Source organism: Mastomys coucha, unplaced genomic scaffold, assembly GCF_008632895.1.
Source record: "Mastomys coucha isolate ucsf_1 unplaced genomic scaffold, UCSF_Mcou_1 pScaffold16, whole genome shotgun sequence".
In the NCBI taxonomy this organism is placed as follows: Eukaryota; Metazoa; Chordata; class Mammalia; order Rodentia; family Muridae; genus Mastomys; species Mastomys coucha.
The window spans coordinates 93367866-93379774 of record NW_022196898.1 but is presented as its reverse complement, the minus strand read 5'-3'; the positions used below and the strand labels follow the sequence as shown (position 1 = coordinate 93379774).

The 11909-nt window shown below is 44.0% G+C and overlaps 1 protein-coding gene across 1 annotated transcript in view; it reads right to left on the bottom strand.

The window, feature by feature from the left end:
• Syde2 (synapse defective Rho GTPase homolog 2) overlaps window positions 1–11909 on the bottom strand; it is a 36378-nt gene that overhangs the window by 2549 nt on the left and 21920 nt on the right. Inside the window, exons 5-7 of the mRNA XM_031374660.1 lie at window positions 6565–6746; window positions 4813–5044; window positions 6–164 (exon numbers count right to left, since the gene is read on the bottom strand). Coding sequence (XP_031230520.1) covers window positions 6–164; window positions 4813–5044; window positions 6565–6746 — 573 coding nt within the window. The remainder of the gene's footprint in view (window positions 1–5; window positions 165–4812; window positions 5045–6564; window positions 6747–11909) is intronic.

Here is an 11909-nt window from a genome sequence, read left to right as displayed (position 1 = left end):
CGGACTGTCTAATCGGGCCTGCCTTGGCCTCAGCACCCCGGATGAATCCGTACCACTCAGATTTAATATACATGGCCGTTCTTTCTTTCGCCTCAAGTAATTCAGAGAGGATGACTGCTCCAGGCACAAACCATCTCTGGGTTCTTTGACAGTTAAGCGTTGCACTAGAAATGAACAATACATGCACTTTAGTGACAGCCAATGGCCTTAAAACGACAGAGCAGACAATGAAGTCATTTAATAATCAACTACAAACATGCACTTAACAGAGACATGCATTCTACTGAAAGAAAGTATCCCATGGTAATTTTTCTACTACCACATATAATTAAGATTAGGCGTACAATGTAGTACAACGTTCAGTGGTGCTACTTCATGCTAAATCATAACATTCCCCATAACTCCCAATGTTGATTAATTTAACTGCTATCTAGCTGTAACTGTAATCAAGCAGCTTCTCTCGTATTAAGGACGTAATTACAGCAAAAAGCAGGCAAGGCAGGTGCGCAAACTGCAGGGAACAAGATGTTCCTTTGTACGGACATCTAGCAGAGGCAAAGGCATCTAAAGTGATGGCGCTAGCTCTGACCTTAGTGAGCTTTTCTTACAGTAGTTAGCAGGGTGTCATCATCTACCAAGCAGTCTAAATTGCACTTTGATAAAACGCATGACTACTAGGCCTGGCTGACGGTACCTGAGGGTTGGTTATACAGCATTAGCTACTAACAGTCTTCATTTTGTTTTTGTTTTTTTTGGGGGGGTTAGGGGGGTGGAGAGCCTGGAAATAGCATAGATATTTTATTTTCCAATTCTGGTTAGAGATTTAACAACGTCAAGTAACATTCTTTGTATTTAAACTATTTTCCCCTGAGACAAGCCACACTCTGTCTGCTCACATTGAACTGGTCGTACAGAAGGCGACAGGCACGGGACTTCACACAAAACAAGGCTCACAACACTTACTTAGGGCAGAGTACTTGTCGAAGGTCCCAAGTATAAAACAGACTGTAGAATGCCAAGCCATGGCCACTAAAGAGTGTCCACACTCGCTAGCTCTCTCTGCTTGTTTATTCTGTTCTGCTTCCCCTCACAGTTCCCTCGCTAAGATAAGGGGCTTAAGTCAGTGATGACATCAATGTTTTAACTCAGAATGAAGCTTTACTAACAAAAGAAAACAACTTAAGAATGAGGGGCTGGAGAGATGGCTCAGCAGTTAAGAGCAACGACTGCTCTTCTGGAGGTCCTGAGTTCAAATCCCAGCAACCACATGGTGGTTCACAACCATCCATAATGAGATCTGATGCCCTCTTCTGGGGTGTCTGAAGACAGCTATAGTGTACCTACATATAATAAATAAATAAATCTTTTAAAAAAAAGAGAGAGAGACACCTGTCCCAGTTTTCCAGACTTTTTTTCAGAAATCCGCCTGCCTCTGTCTCCCAAGTGCTGGGATTAAAGGCGTGTGCCACCACTGCCGGGCCCAGTTTTCCAGACTTAATATTCCCAACATTTTACAAACATATTTTTATTAATTAATTAATTAAGCTATATTTCAACTTTTACTTTATTTACACACTTCTATTCATTACACTTTTTAAGACTTCTTTTGTGCCTGAGTACTGTGCCTGCATCACTGTGTACCTGGTACCAGGGGAGAAGGGAGGTCATGGTATCTTATCATGCTTCCTCGCTTTCTTCCCATCATCCCCCACGCTATTCCCACTGGGCCTTACGGTGTCAAGGAATCCGCAGCACCTCTGTGTCTGGAAGAAACCTATCTTTCTTTTGCTCAACCAGGACTCTATTCAAACTCCACTTTTACACAGTATCTTGGAAGAATACTCTAGAAACCAATTAAATCATTATTTTACATTAAGCTAAAACCTCAATTTCTGAAATGTCGATGGCACTGTCTTTAAGCGACTAACGCTGGGTCGTTTTCCTATAAACTTGTGCGGTGAATGGCTGATCTTGGCTGCAAAGGAGAAGCTCTGGCTTTTCCCTACGCTGCTGACGGCCTGTTTGCAAGAGAATGAAGGGGAAACCGCAGACAACCAAGGCTGCTGAAAACGTGTCAGAGAGCGGTGAGTACTAATCAGAGAGCGGTGAGTACTAAGAAACTTAACTTTTCCTTATGTTTGGGGCCAGCAGAATTTTATCTTTGCTTAATAGAACTATAGTAGGTGACTGTAAGTGCCAGGTGCTCTGCCAGGAGCTAAGACACAAGACATCATCCATGACCTTACCAACTTTACAACCTTGTAAGAAATAGGAAGCCCTGCCCCAAACTTAGTCATCATAGAGAATGTAGAATACCAGCAACTTTTTTTAACTCCACAGCTGCCTCTGAAAGGGAAAGACTGGCCTCACAAAAACAACCAGTATTCTTTTTAATAGCAAACACATTGTTTTTTAAAAGCCCCAAACACAAAGAGAAGACTGTAAAAGCCTGAAGGTCTCTCCTACGCTGGGACCCCTCGCTCATCCAGCTGCTCATCACTGGCAGAAGCGCAGGGTATACTATGCGCTGGACGATGAGGGGAGGGGAGCCTGACCTCACTGACAGGATTTAACAGAAATCTCAAGGCAAGTTATCTTCTTGCCCCCAAATTTAGGTGAAGTGGGGTGGCAGATCCAAAATAATATAAAAGCAAAATGTGTAGATAAAAAGAAAAGGTAGAAGCTGTGGGACTCTTCATAGCTCTGCAGCAGAGGGAATTCGCTAAAGAAAAGCTAGCTCCGCCCCTCCGCGAAGGCCTGGGCTGGCTCTGGCTCCTCTGTCACCTCGGTTTTCACAGGCCCAGTGGCTGGGCCTTACTTACATGATGTCCGCATTCTCTAAAATCCCCAGCAAGCAATTTAGAGGGGAAAACTATTGTTTCCTCTCATCCTCTGCCCGCTTCTGTCTTTTGTCTAGGGTACTTTCAAGGAAAATAACGGGTTCTAGAGAAAGGTTATTATTACAACCAGCAACAAAAGTCTCTGGAATAAGATGCTGAACATACGATTGGTGATGCACGTTATCATTAAAATACCGTCAATGGCTGGAGAACAGCTAGCTCAGAGGGGAGGTGCGCTGGCTGCTCCAGCATGCGCCAGGTTCAGTTCCCAGCACCCACGCGGCTGCTAACAACTGTCTAGCTCCACGTAGAGAGGCCCTGACGCCTTCTTCTGGCTCCCACAAAGATGCACGTATGTGAAGCACAGACAGACATGCAAGCAAAAGACACGTAGAGAGCTTTGGGGGCCACTGCTAGAAAATTTGGCAAGAATTTGGCTTGGGGCCAGGACAGGGAAGTAGGCTCAAGATGAATAGTTGAGGACTGTGTTCTTGTACCTGATGGGTCTTGTTAAGATGAATACAGCAATCATCTGTGTCTATGCTTCCTTTGATCTTTAGCTACCCTGTGTATGCTCTGCTTGTTCCTTGACTGCTTTGTTTATACCTTAGGACAACCACATTCTGTGTGTGTACCTAGAATGCTAGAAAAGCAGATTGGAAAAACCAAACGAACCCGTGTCAGCCTCAGCACTGGCTGGAGTCATGTGATAGTACTGTCTAATTGTCTTTTTCTTTTCAATCCTGGCTCCCTCCCTCGAGACCCAGTTGGCTCACTGAGCTGACCTGGTCAAACACACATATAAAATAACTTAAATAATAGCCAATACTAAATCTGTTTCAATTTATACACCTACGTGCATAGCACACAGAGGCTGGGGTAGGGCTGGAAGATGGCTGAGTAACGAGCTTATTGCGCAGGATGAGGACCTGAGCCCTTTCCACTGAACCCATGGGGAGGAAGGAGAGAAGCTGTCTGTCCTCTGACCTCAAATGCCCATTCATATCCACACCCACACGCACAAAGTAAGTAAATAGAATGTAAAAACCAAATTGTGAAAGCTTTTATTGTGTGTGTTTTGCTTGCACCTTGTGCATACCTGGTGCCTGCAGAGCTAAGAAGAGGATTTCAGAGTCCCTGGTAGCAGAGCTCAGATGCTCTGAGCCACATGTAGGTGCTGGGAGTTGAACTTCTGAAGAACAACAAGTGCCCCAACAGCCAAGTCCTCTCTTCAGTACCACACAAACAAATTTTAAGACCAAAATATCAAAGACAATTGCCAGCATGAGCTGAAGTAATTTAAGAGTAACCATTAGAATAGTGATTCCATAAGAAAGAAGGGACATGGCTGGAGTTGACCCGGCGATTAAGCGCACTTGCTGCTCTTCCAGAGGATCCACCTCTGGTAGCTCACAATTGCCTGTTCAACTCATGCTGCAGGGCACCCAATGCCATCTTCTGGCTTTCTCAGGCTCCCATATGCACTAGCACATCACATAAATGAAAATAAATATTAAAAATACAAAAAGAAGAGGCTTAACAAGAAAAAAAATCTGCTTCAAAACAAATTAACCAAATAAACATGGGAAGCGTGCTAAAAGCTGTGCTGAGCACCTTAGGGACAACTTGGTACTTAATTTTCACAGTCTATAAACTCGTAAGATGGGACACAGTAACGTCTCCAGTTATAAAGAGCCGCAAGGTCAGAGTGCCGCAAGTGCTATGACCAGCATTCTGAGCCCGCTTTCACTAAGCCCAGAATATATACGACAGATCAAATGTCTACAATGTTGGGAGCAAACACAAAATATAAACAGCAAACAATGCAGAGCAGGTCTCAACTCCTCAGTACTGAAAAGGCAAAAAATCCAGATGATTTTTCCCGTTCATAATTGTAACTGGGCATTGTAATCATTAGCTAACCCACACATGCCACTGCTGCTAGAGAAATGTCCTCCAGAGAATCCTTTACCTGGCCAGAGCTGGAGCAAGTAATGAAGAACCTCAATGTGCTTTTTAAAATCCAAAGCACTCGCCAGTTCTTCAGAATCGGTGAAGACTCTGTTGTTGTGGGTCGAAGTCTCTTGCCTCTGGTTAAGCAGCACTGGTCCAAAGCACACGGCGAGATTCTGGCAGGTCATCTTATTCACTTCGTGGTAAGAAGCCACCAGCTTCAGATGATCTAACAACATCTTCAGGGTTGCCTAAGGATGTCCAAACACAATTCAATCCCATACGTGGTTAGATGTCTATATAAAATACTTAGTAATATATTCTAAATTCCAGCTGGCCTCCCTAGGAAAACACTGATCGCCATCAGCTCCCTCCCCCTCCCCCTCTAAAGCAGCTGTGGTGTGGCAAGGGGGAGAAGTCGTGTTAAATACCCATGATCCTCGGGTTTCAAGTGGGGGCTGCTACGCTAGGTAGCCTGGGGTAGGGCTTAGGCCACAGCTGTGGCGATCCTCTAGGAGAGGATGGTTTTCGAAGGCCAGCTTGTTTCTCTGTCTTCCCATCATGCTTTTTAACTAAAAAATATTTCAAGTAGCCAAAATTATGAAAGGGAGGAGAGAAAACAATAGAATTTTCTAAAAAAATTTCCTGAGCTGGACACAGAAGGTCAACAAAGGATGAGTTAATCTGGGAGAGAGGGGGACTGGGGAAGGGACTGGGAGAACTGGAGAGAGGGGAAACTGTGGTCGGGATGTAATGTATGAAAGAAAAGTAAAGGTCAAAAAATAAAGAGAGGCCGGGCGGTGGTGGCGCACGCCTTTAATCCCAGTGCTTGGGAGGCAGAGGCAGGTGGATTTCTGAGTTCGAGGCCAGCCTGGTCTACAGAGTGAGTTCCAGGACAGCCAGGGCTATACAGAAAAACCCTGTCTTGGAAACAAAAACAAAAACAAAAACAAAATAAAATAAAGAGAGAAAGGAAGTTGGCTGAAAAAGAAAAATTATTTGTTTTAAGCACCTATGGAAAAAGAGGTTTTTTTTTTGAAGTAGTAGTATATTTTATCATCATCTTAAGAAATAAGCTTTATAAATTTTATAATTTGTTTATAATTATAATTCATAAGTAATTTATAAATAAAATTAAACAATTTCTTTATAAATTATATTAAAAAAATGGATGTGAATTTAAAACTGCTCATTACGGGCTGGAGAGATGGCTTAGTGGTTAAGAGTGCTTGCGGAGGACAGGTCAGGTCCTACCACTTATATCAAGCAGCTCACGATGGCCTGGAAATCAGCTCCAGGAAATCTGGCGCCCTCCTCTGACTGCTGTGGGCACCAGGCATGTATATGGTGCACATACATACACTCAGGCACTCAAACATACACATGAAATGAAATAATAAAATCTGCAAAACAGATTCATGCCTGGGCTAAAGTTACACACAGAAAACATAAAACCAATTTCTAGAGACATTTAAGAAGCAGTAAAGGAGCTGGGCAGTGGTAGCACATACCTTTAATCCCAGCGCTTGAGAGGCAGAGGCAGGGGGATTTCTGAGTTCGAGGCCAGCCTGGTCCACAGAGTGAGTTCCAGGACAGCCAGGACTACTTAGAGAAACCCTGTCTCAAAAAAACAAAATAAAAACAGTAACAATAAAGGCAGAGTCAAAGCCCTCCTGTCACAAATGTCCAAGTCCTAAAGACCCTGATGATGCAGCTTGCATAGATTCCATACGTGCTAGGTCTCGGGAAAACCTCTATCAAGCGTACTTACCTTCTCAACGTCTGGCAGGCAATCCAGTAGGTCAACAGGAAACCTGGAGTCGCTGGACTCGTTCTCACAACCACTCGATGACATTTTCAAAGGGCTTTTCACCATAGCATCCAACACGGCCTCATACAGCTGCTTAGTTATCAGGGGAGAAGGGAGCTCTCTTAAGTAGTCCTTAAGAACACCTGTGAGATTAGACCAGAGACAGCAGTGATGGATCCTCACGGTTGGGTAAGTACAGTGAACTCTTTAAAATGCAAACAGTACGGCAGCCAACTTTAACACACTGAAAAATAATATGAACAACAACATAAAAGGTATTATCGCAAAACACTGGGGATCTACATTCCTGTAAGTTGCTTTAGTAACTAGCTTTGTTTGGAGCATGCTAAAACACAGACGTAATTCCCATGGTTTTGTTAAGTCGTGATGAAAGCTGCTCTTGATACACAAGCCCTGTGGACCCATCCTGTGACCCGCTGTGTGAAGCTCCTGCACACACAAGCTAAGAAAGCAGGAAATGCAAATGCAGGCTGTAAACCATTAAATTACCCAAATTTTGAACTTCAAAATCTTTAAGGGATACTGATAGGGAACCATCAGTCCAAAGCCTTTGTAAATCATAGAGGGACAACAACGACTCTCCCCTATAATGCAGCTTACGAATCCTAAACAGACACACTAGATCGTTAGTCTCCTGGGCTACTCAGTCATACAAAAGGAGAGAGATCATCCCTCACACCAAGCAAATTAAAAAAGTCTCTGGGCACTGTGTAGAATGCCTTTAATCCCAACGCGTAGGAGTCAGGGGCAGACGGATCTCTGGTAGTCTGAGGTCAGCCTGCTCTACAGAGTGAGTTCCAGGACAGCCAGAGCTACACAGAGAAACCCTGTGTCAAAAAATAAAACCCACAAAAACAAAAAGAAAACGGAAAATTAAAACAAAGGGCAAAAGCAAAAAGCACCAGGCTTGTCACTCTAAAGTCTGAAAAATGCTATCTCCAGTAAGCTCATGAAGAGAAGCCTCAAGAATACCACTTACAGTTAGTTTACTTTCAAAAGCATTTGTGATTCATCAGGAGAAGAGAAGGTAGAATGTGATTCTTTGCCAGGTGTTGTTCAGGCTTTACCATTCAAGTGGGACTTTAAGATATTGCTTGAGCTGGGCAGTGGTGGCACATGCCTTTAATCCCAGTACTTGGGAGGCAGAGGCAGGCAGATTTCTGAGTTCAAGGCCAGCCTGGTCTACAGAGTGAGTTCCAGGACAGTCAGGGCTACACAGAGAAACCCTGTCTCGAGAAAAAAAAAAGATATTGCTTGAACTAGGGGGACACAGGAGTAATTACAGTCCAGCAGGTAGGAAGAAGATTGTTGTGGGACAGGTAAATAAGCAACTGGAAGATGGCTGTTGCTCAGGAGGTGTAAACCTAGAGATCTGAATTGAAGGTCGTCTTCTGTTACACTGCAAATTCCATGATGGCCTGATAACAGGGGCCCTGCCTCCTACTCCAAAGGGTGTGTGTCTGTGGTCTGTGTCTGTGTGTCTGTGTGTGTGTGAGAGAGACACACACACATACGCATGCACACACATGCACACACACACACAAACGCACACACACACACACACACACACACACACATGCGCGCGCACAGGAAGTCATAGTGTGTGTGTGAGAGGGACACACACACACACGCACACACATACAGGAAGCCATAAGCAGTATCAAGAAATATTAGGAAATAACCCCCAAGGGAAGAGCCCTCTCAGACGTGACTAAGGGAGAGGAATAAAGGACCCCATGTGGTGAGAAACAGTGGTGTTAGCATGAGGAGAAAGACATGGATTTTCCCAAGGAAGACAACGAAAAGCTGCTTCGAGACAGACCCTGAGGTATCAACTGATGAGCAGCAATAACTAGGCTGGAGAAGAATGGCTATAAATACTGTCCGTTTGCTCCAGCCCTGCATCGTGGTCTCCTGCCAGGCCTCCTGTATTTATAAACAAATTCCTCTTGTGAGTCTCCCGCACAGGGTTTTTGTAGCTAGGTATAGGAGACAAGGACTTAGAGGCAATGAGAGATAAGGACAAAAAAAAAAAAAGGAGACTCATCTGAAAAAATCAACTGTCTTGGCAAGCAGTTCCAGGGAACAAAGGCCAGTCAGCGAGCTGGTGAGGAGATGAATGGGCACGAAAGAGCACAGCAGAAAGGTCTCCCTGGCCCAGGAGAGAGGGACCCTGATCACCAAGGGAAGTCCCCAGAGAAGAAAGCAGAGACTCCTGAGAAAACAGGCAGGAGCAGAATCACTTCAAGATGTCTGGAAGATCATTTGTATCCAACACCAGGGAAGAGAGAAGCAGGAAGGATGGAAATGGAAATACATACTAACAGCCGGGTGGAAGCGGAGGACACTGCTCCCGTGTGCTGGGAAGTGAGGAGGCAGGAGCCCACAGGTGAGGCACCAGGAGACCAAAAGACTAAGGAGACACTGTCGGATAAGGGATGGAGGACCACGGAGAGAGGGAGAAAGAAGAGAAGTGGTAGAAAGAGATAAAACAAAGAAAAAAAGCAACCCCAACACATTAGCAACACAAAGAATTAAATACTTCAGGGAAACTAGACAGGTGAAAGACTTTACTCAGAAAACTAACGGCCAAAAAATAAAAATGAAAAAGGCGACTATAGCCCATGTCTCTATACCAGAAGATGGCATTGTGAAGATAACAACACACCCTAAATTGATTAGAGAATCAATACAGATCCTACTAAAATCCCAGCTAGGAGCTGGGGTTGTAACTCAATGGTAGACTGTTTACTTAGCGTGCATAAGCTGTGAATTTGATCACCGTATCACCAAATAAAGAATAAAATAAAATCCAGCTAGCTTTGTCACAGGAACTTATAAACTGATCCTAAAACGTATATGTAAGAAATTCAAACAGTCCAAAAGTCCCGGAAGGGAAAATGAGAGAAGCTAAACCTGCCAATTTCAAATTTTCCTGCTGAGCTTTCGTCATTCGTGTGATACCATAGGCATCAAGATGGACAGCCTGACATCAGTAATAGGAGCCCACAGTCAGTCACTGGGGGCTGGAGACACGGCTCAGTGGTTACAAGCCTCGCCACTCTTGCAGACGGCCAGGGTTCATTTCACTTCACAGCATCTGGAACTCTAGTTCCAGGACTCCCAACTCCCTCCTCTGACCTCAGCAGGAACCAAGCATGCACACATGCACACGGTGCAGATACACACATGCAGGCAAACCACTAATACACGAGGCAAAATAAACAGTAAAGAAAGAAAACGGTCAAACAGAGAAGGAAGAAAAAAGACTCAACAGACGCTAAGCTAAGCAGATATCCACTTACTGAAGACTAATAAAACCCCTTAGAAAATGCACAAAACTTAATTTCTAGTGTAAGAAGTAAAATCATGAAATTCTCTGAAGAAAATGGTAAAATTTTTCACGATCTTGGGGTAAACAGGGCCTCAAATACAATAGACATTTTTTTTTCCCAGATTTTTTTTCCTCTGTGTAGCCCTGGCTGTCCTGAAACTTACTCTGTAGCCCAGGTTGGCCTCAGACTCCAAGATCTGCCTGCCCCTTCCTCTCAAGAGCTGGGACTAAAGATAATGTACCGCCATGTCCAGCCTGAGACAGGTGATGTTTTAAAGAAGGGTTCAGTCTGGCTCATGACGTTGGCGGTTTCAGTCCATGGCTAGCTCCATGGCTACATCATGGTCCATCAGAAACATAACAGACAAGACAGAGAGCCGCTCACCTTATAGTTAGGACAGCAAGAGCATGAGAGAGACCAGGGACAAAGTGCAACCTTAAATGTCATGCACCACTGACATCATTAACCAGACCTTCCATTTTTCCACCATCTCCCAAAAATGCTATCAAATTATAAATCCACCAATGGGTTAATCCGCTGACTGAGCCACAGCCCAGCTCTGTCTGAACACTTTGTTTCAAGAGCCATCTCCAACCCAAACCATAACAGTACCTGAAAATTTAAGTCTCATTGTGTAACTTATGTGATTTAGGCAGCACTAGACATGCATTATGCTGATTACAATGTACACATGAATATTCATAGTAGCTTTGTTTGTAACTGCCCCAAACTGGAAACAAGAGAAACACTGGTCAAGAGATGATTAGATACATCCACTATATTATATCCACTATATCCATAGAGTGGAACATGGTCAAGCATTAAAAAGGAAACAGGCCATAGACACTTTCAATAATGCGGGGGAATTTCAAAATAGTTTCGCCAGTAAATAAAACTATGTACTTCCGTTTGCTTGTAAAAAAGGCAAATTCCTACGTTCTAGAAAATGAGAATCAACTTACAGCAATAAAAAGATCTACGGCTGCCTGAGAACAGGGGGCAACAGAGGTGAGGGTGCAGGCAGGAGGGACCACAAAGGTCATAAGGTACCACTTGTATCCTGTACACTCTCTGTGGCTATGATTTCATGGTGCAAACGCGTGTAAAAACACCCAGCCGCATACTGCCGCATACTCTGCATACATGCATTTTACTGTATGGCAATTATGCCTCAATCAAGCTGTTATGTAAGACTAACCACAGGCATTGGTCTTCCCAAAGCGGCTGTTGGAAGGGCATTCTCGGGACATTTAATTGAAGTGGCTGAAATAAGGAACCCTGGAAAAGAATACAGTAACAATGAGGACTTAGGAGAAAAGCGGCAAGCAAGCAAAAGCTAAAGGAGACTAGGTGGCAAAGAGCAACTGGAAAATCAGAGAGCCTGAAGGGCAGGAAGGGGTGGATTTGGATCTGGAATGCAATTGCTTCAAAATGTTGGCGGCAGAGGATTCTGGATGACAACGCAAGGTTAGCGCTGAAGTGTGAGTCACTACAGCAGAGGTGATGAGAAGGTCACGGGGCGCCATGACGCGCGTGCTCGCGTGCTCACTTGTAATCCGAGCACTTGGGAGGCTAATATGAGATTGTACATCTGAGGCTAGTCGGAGCTATTTCATGAGTTTCCATCTCAATAAAACAAACCACTCAAGATTGACAAAGAACTAAGAGTCTAGTGTTTTGAACTGGTTGTCGGAATGCAAAAGTCATTTAAAATGATGGGAACATATAACTAGAAACAAGGTATCAAAGACTTCGCTAGATCGACTTCATACATTAAACTCCGTACCTACCTGTCCTAAAGCAAAACACTTTGTCTGGACTGTTCCATTCTGTTCCAGACAGAACAACTAAAAGCATGTCATTTCTGAGCACGCAGTATCGGGTGCTCCGCTCATTCCTAGTATTTCAGGCTCACTTAGCTCTTATTTTCCACAGTTTATGCAGAAATGT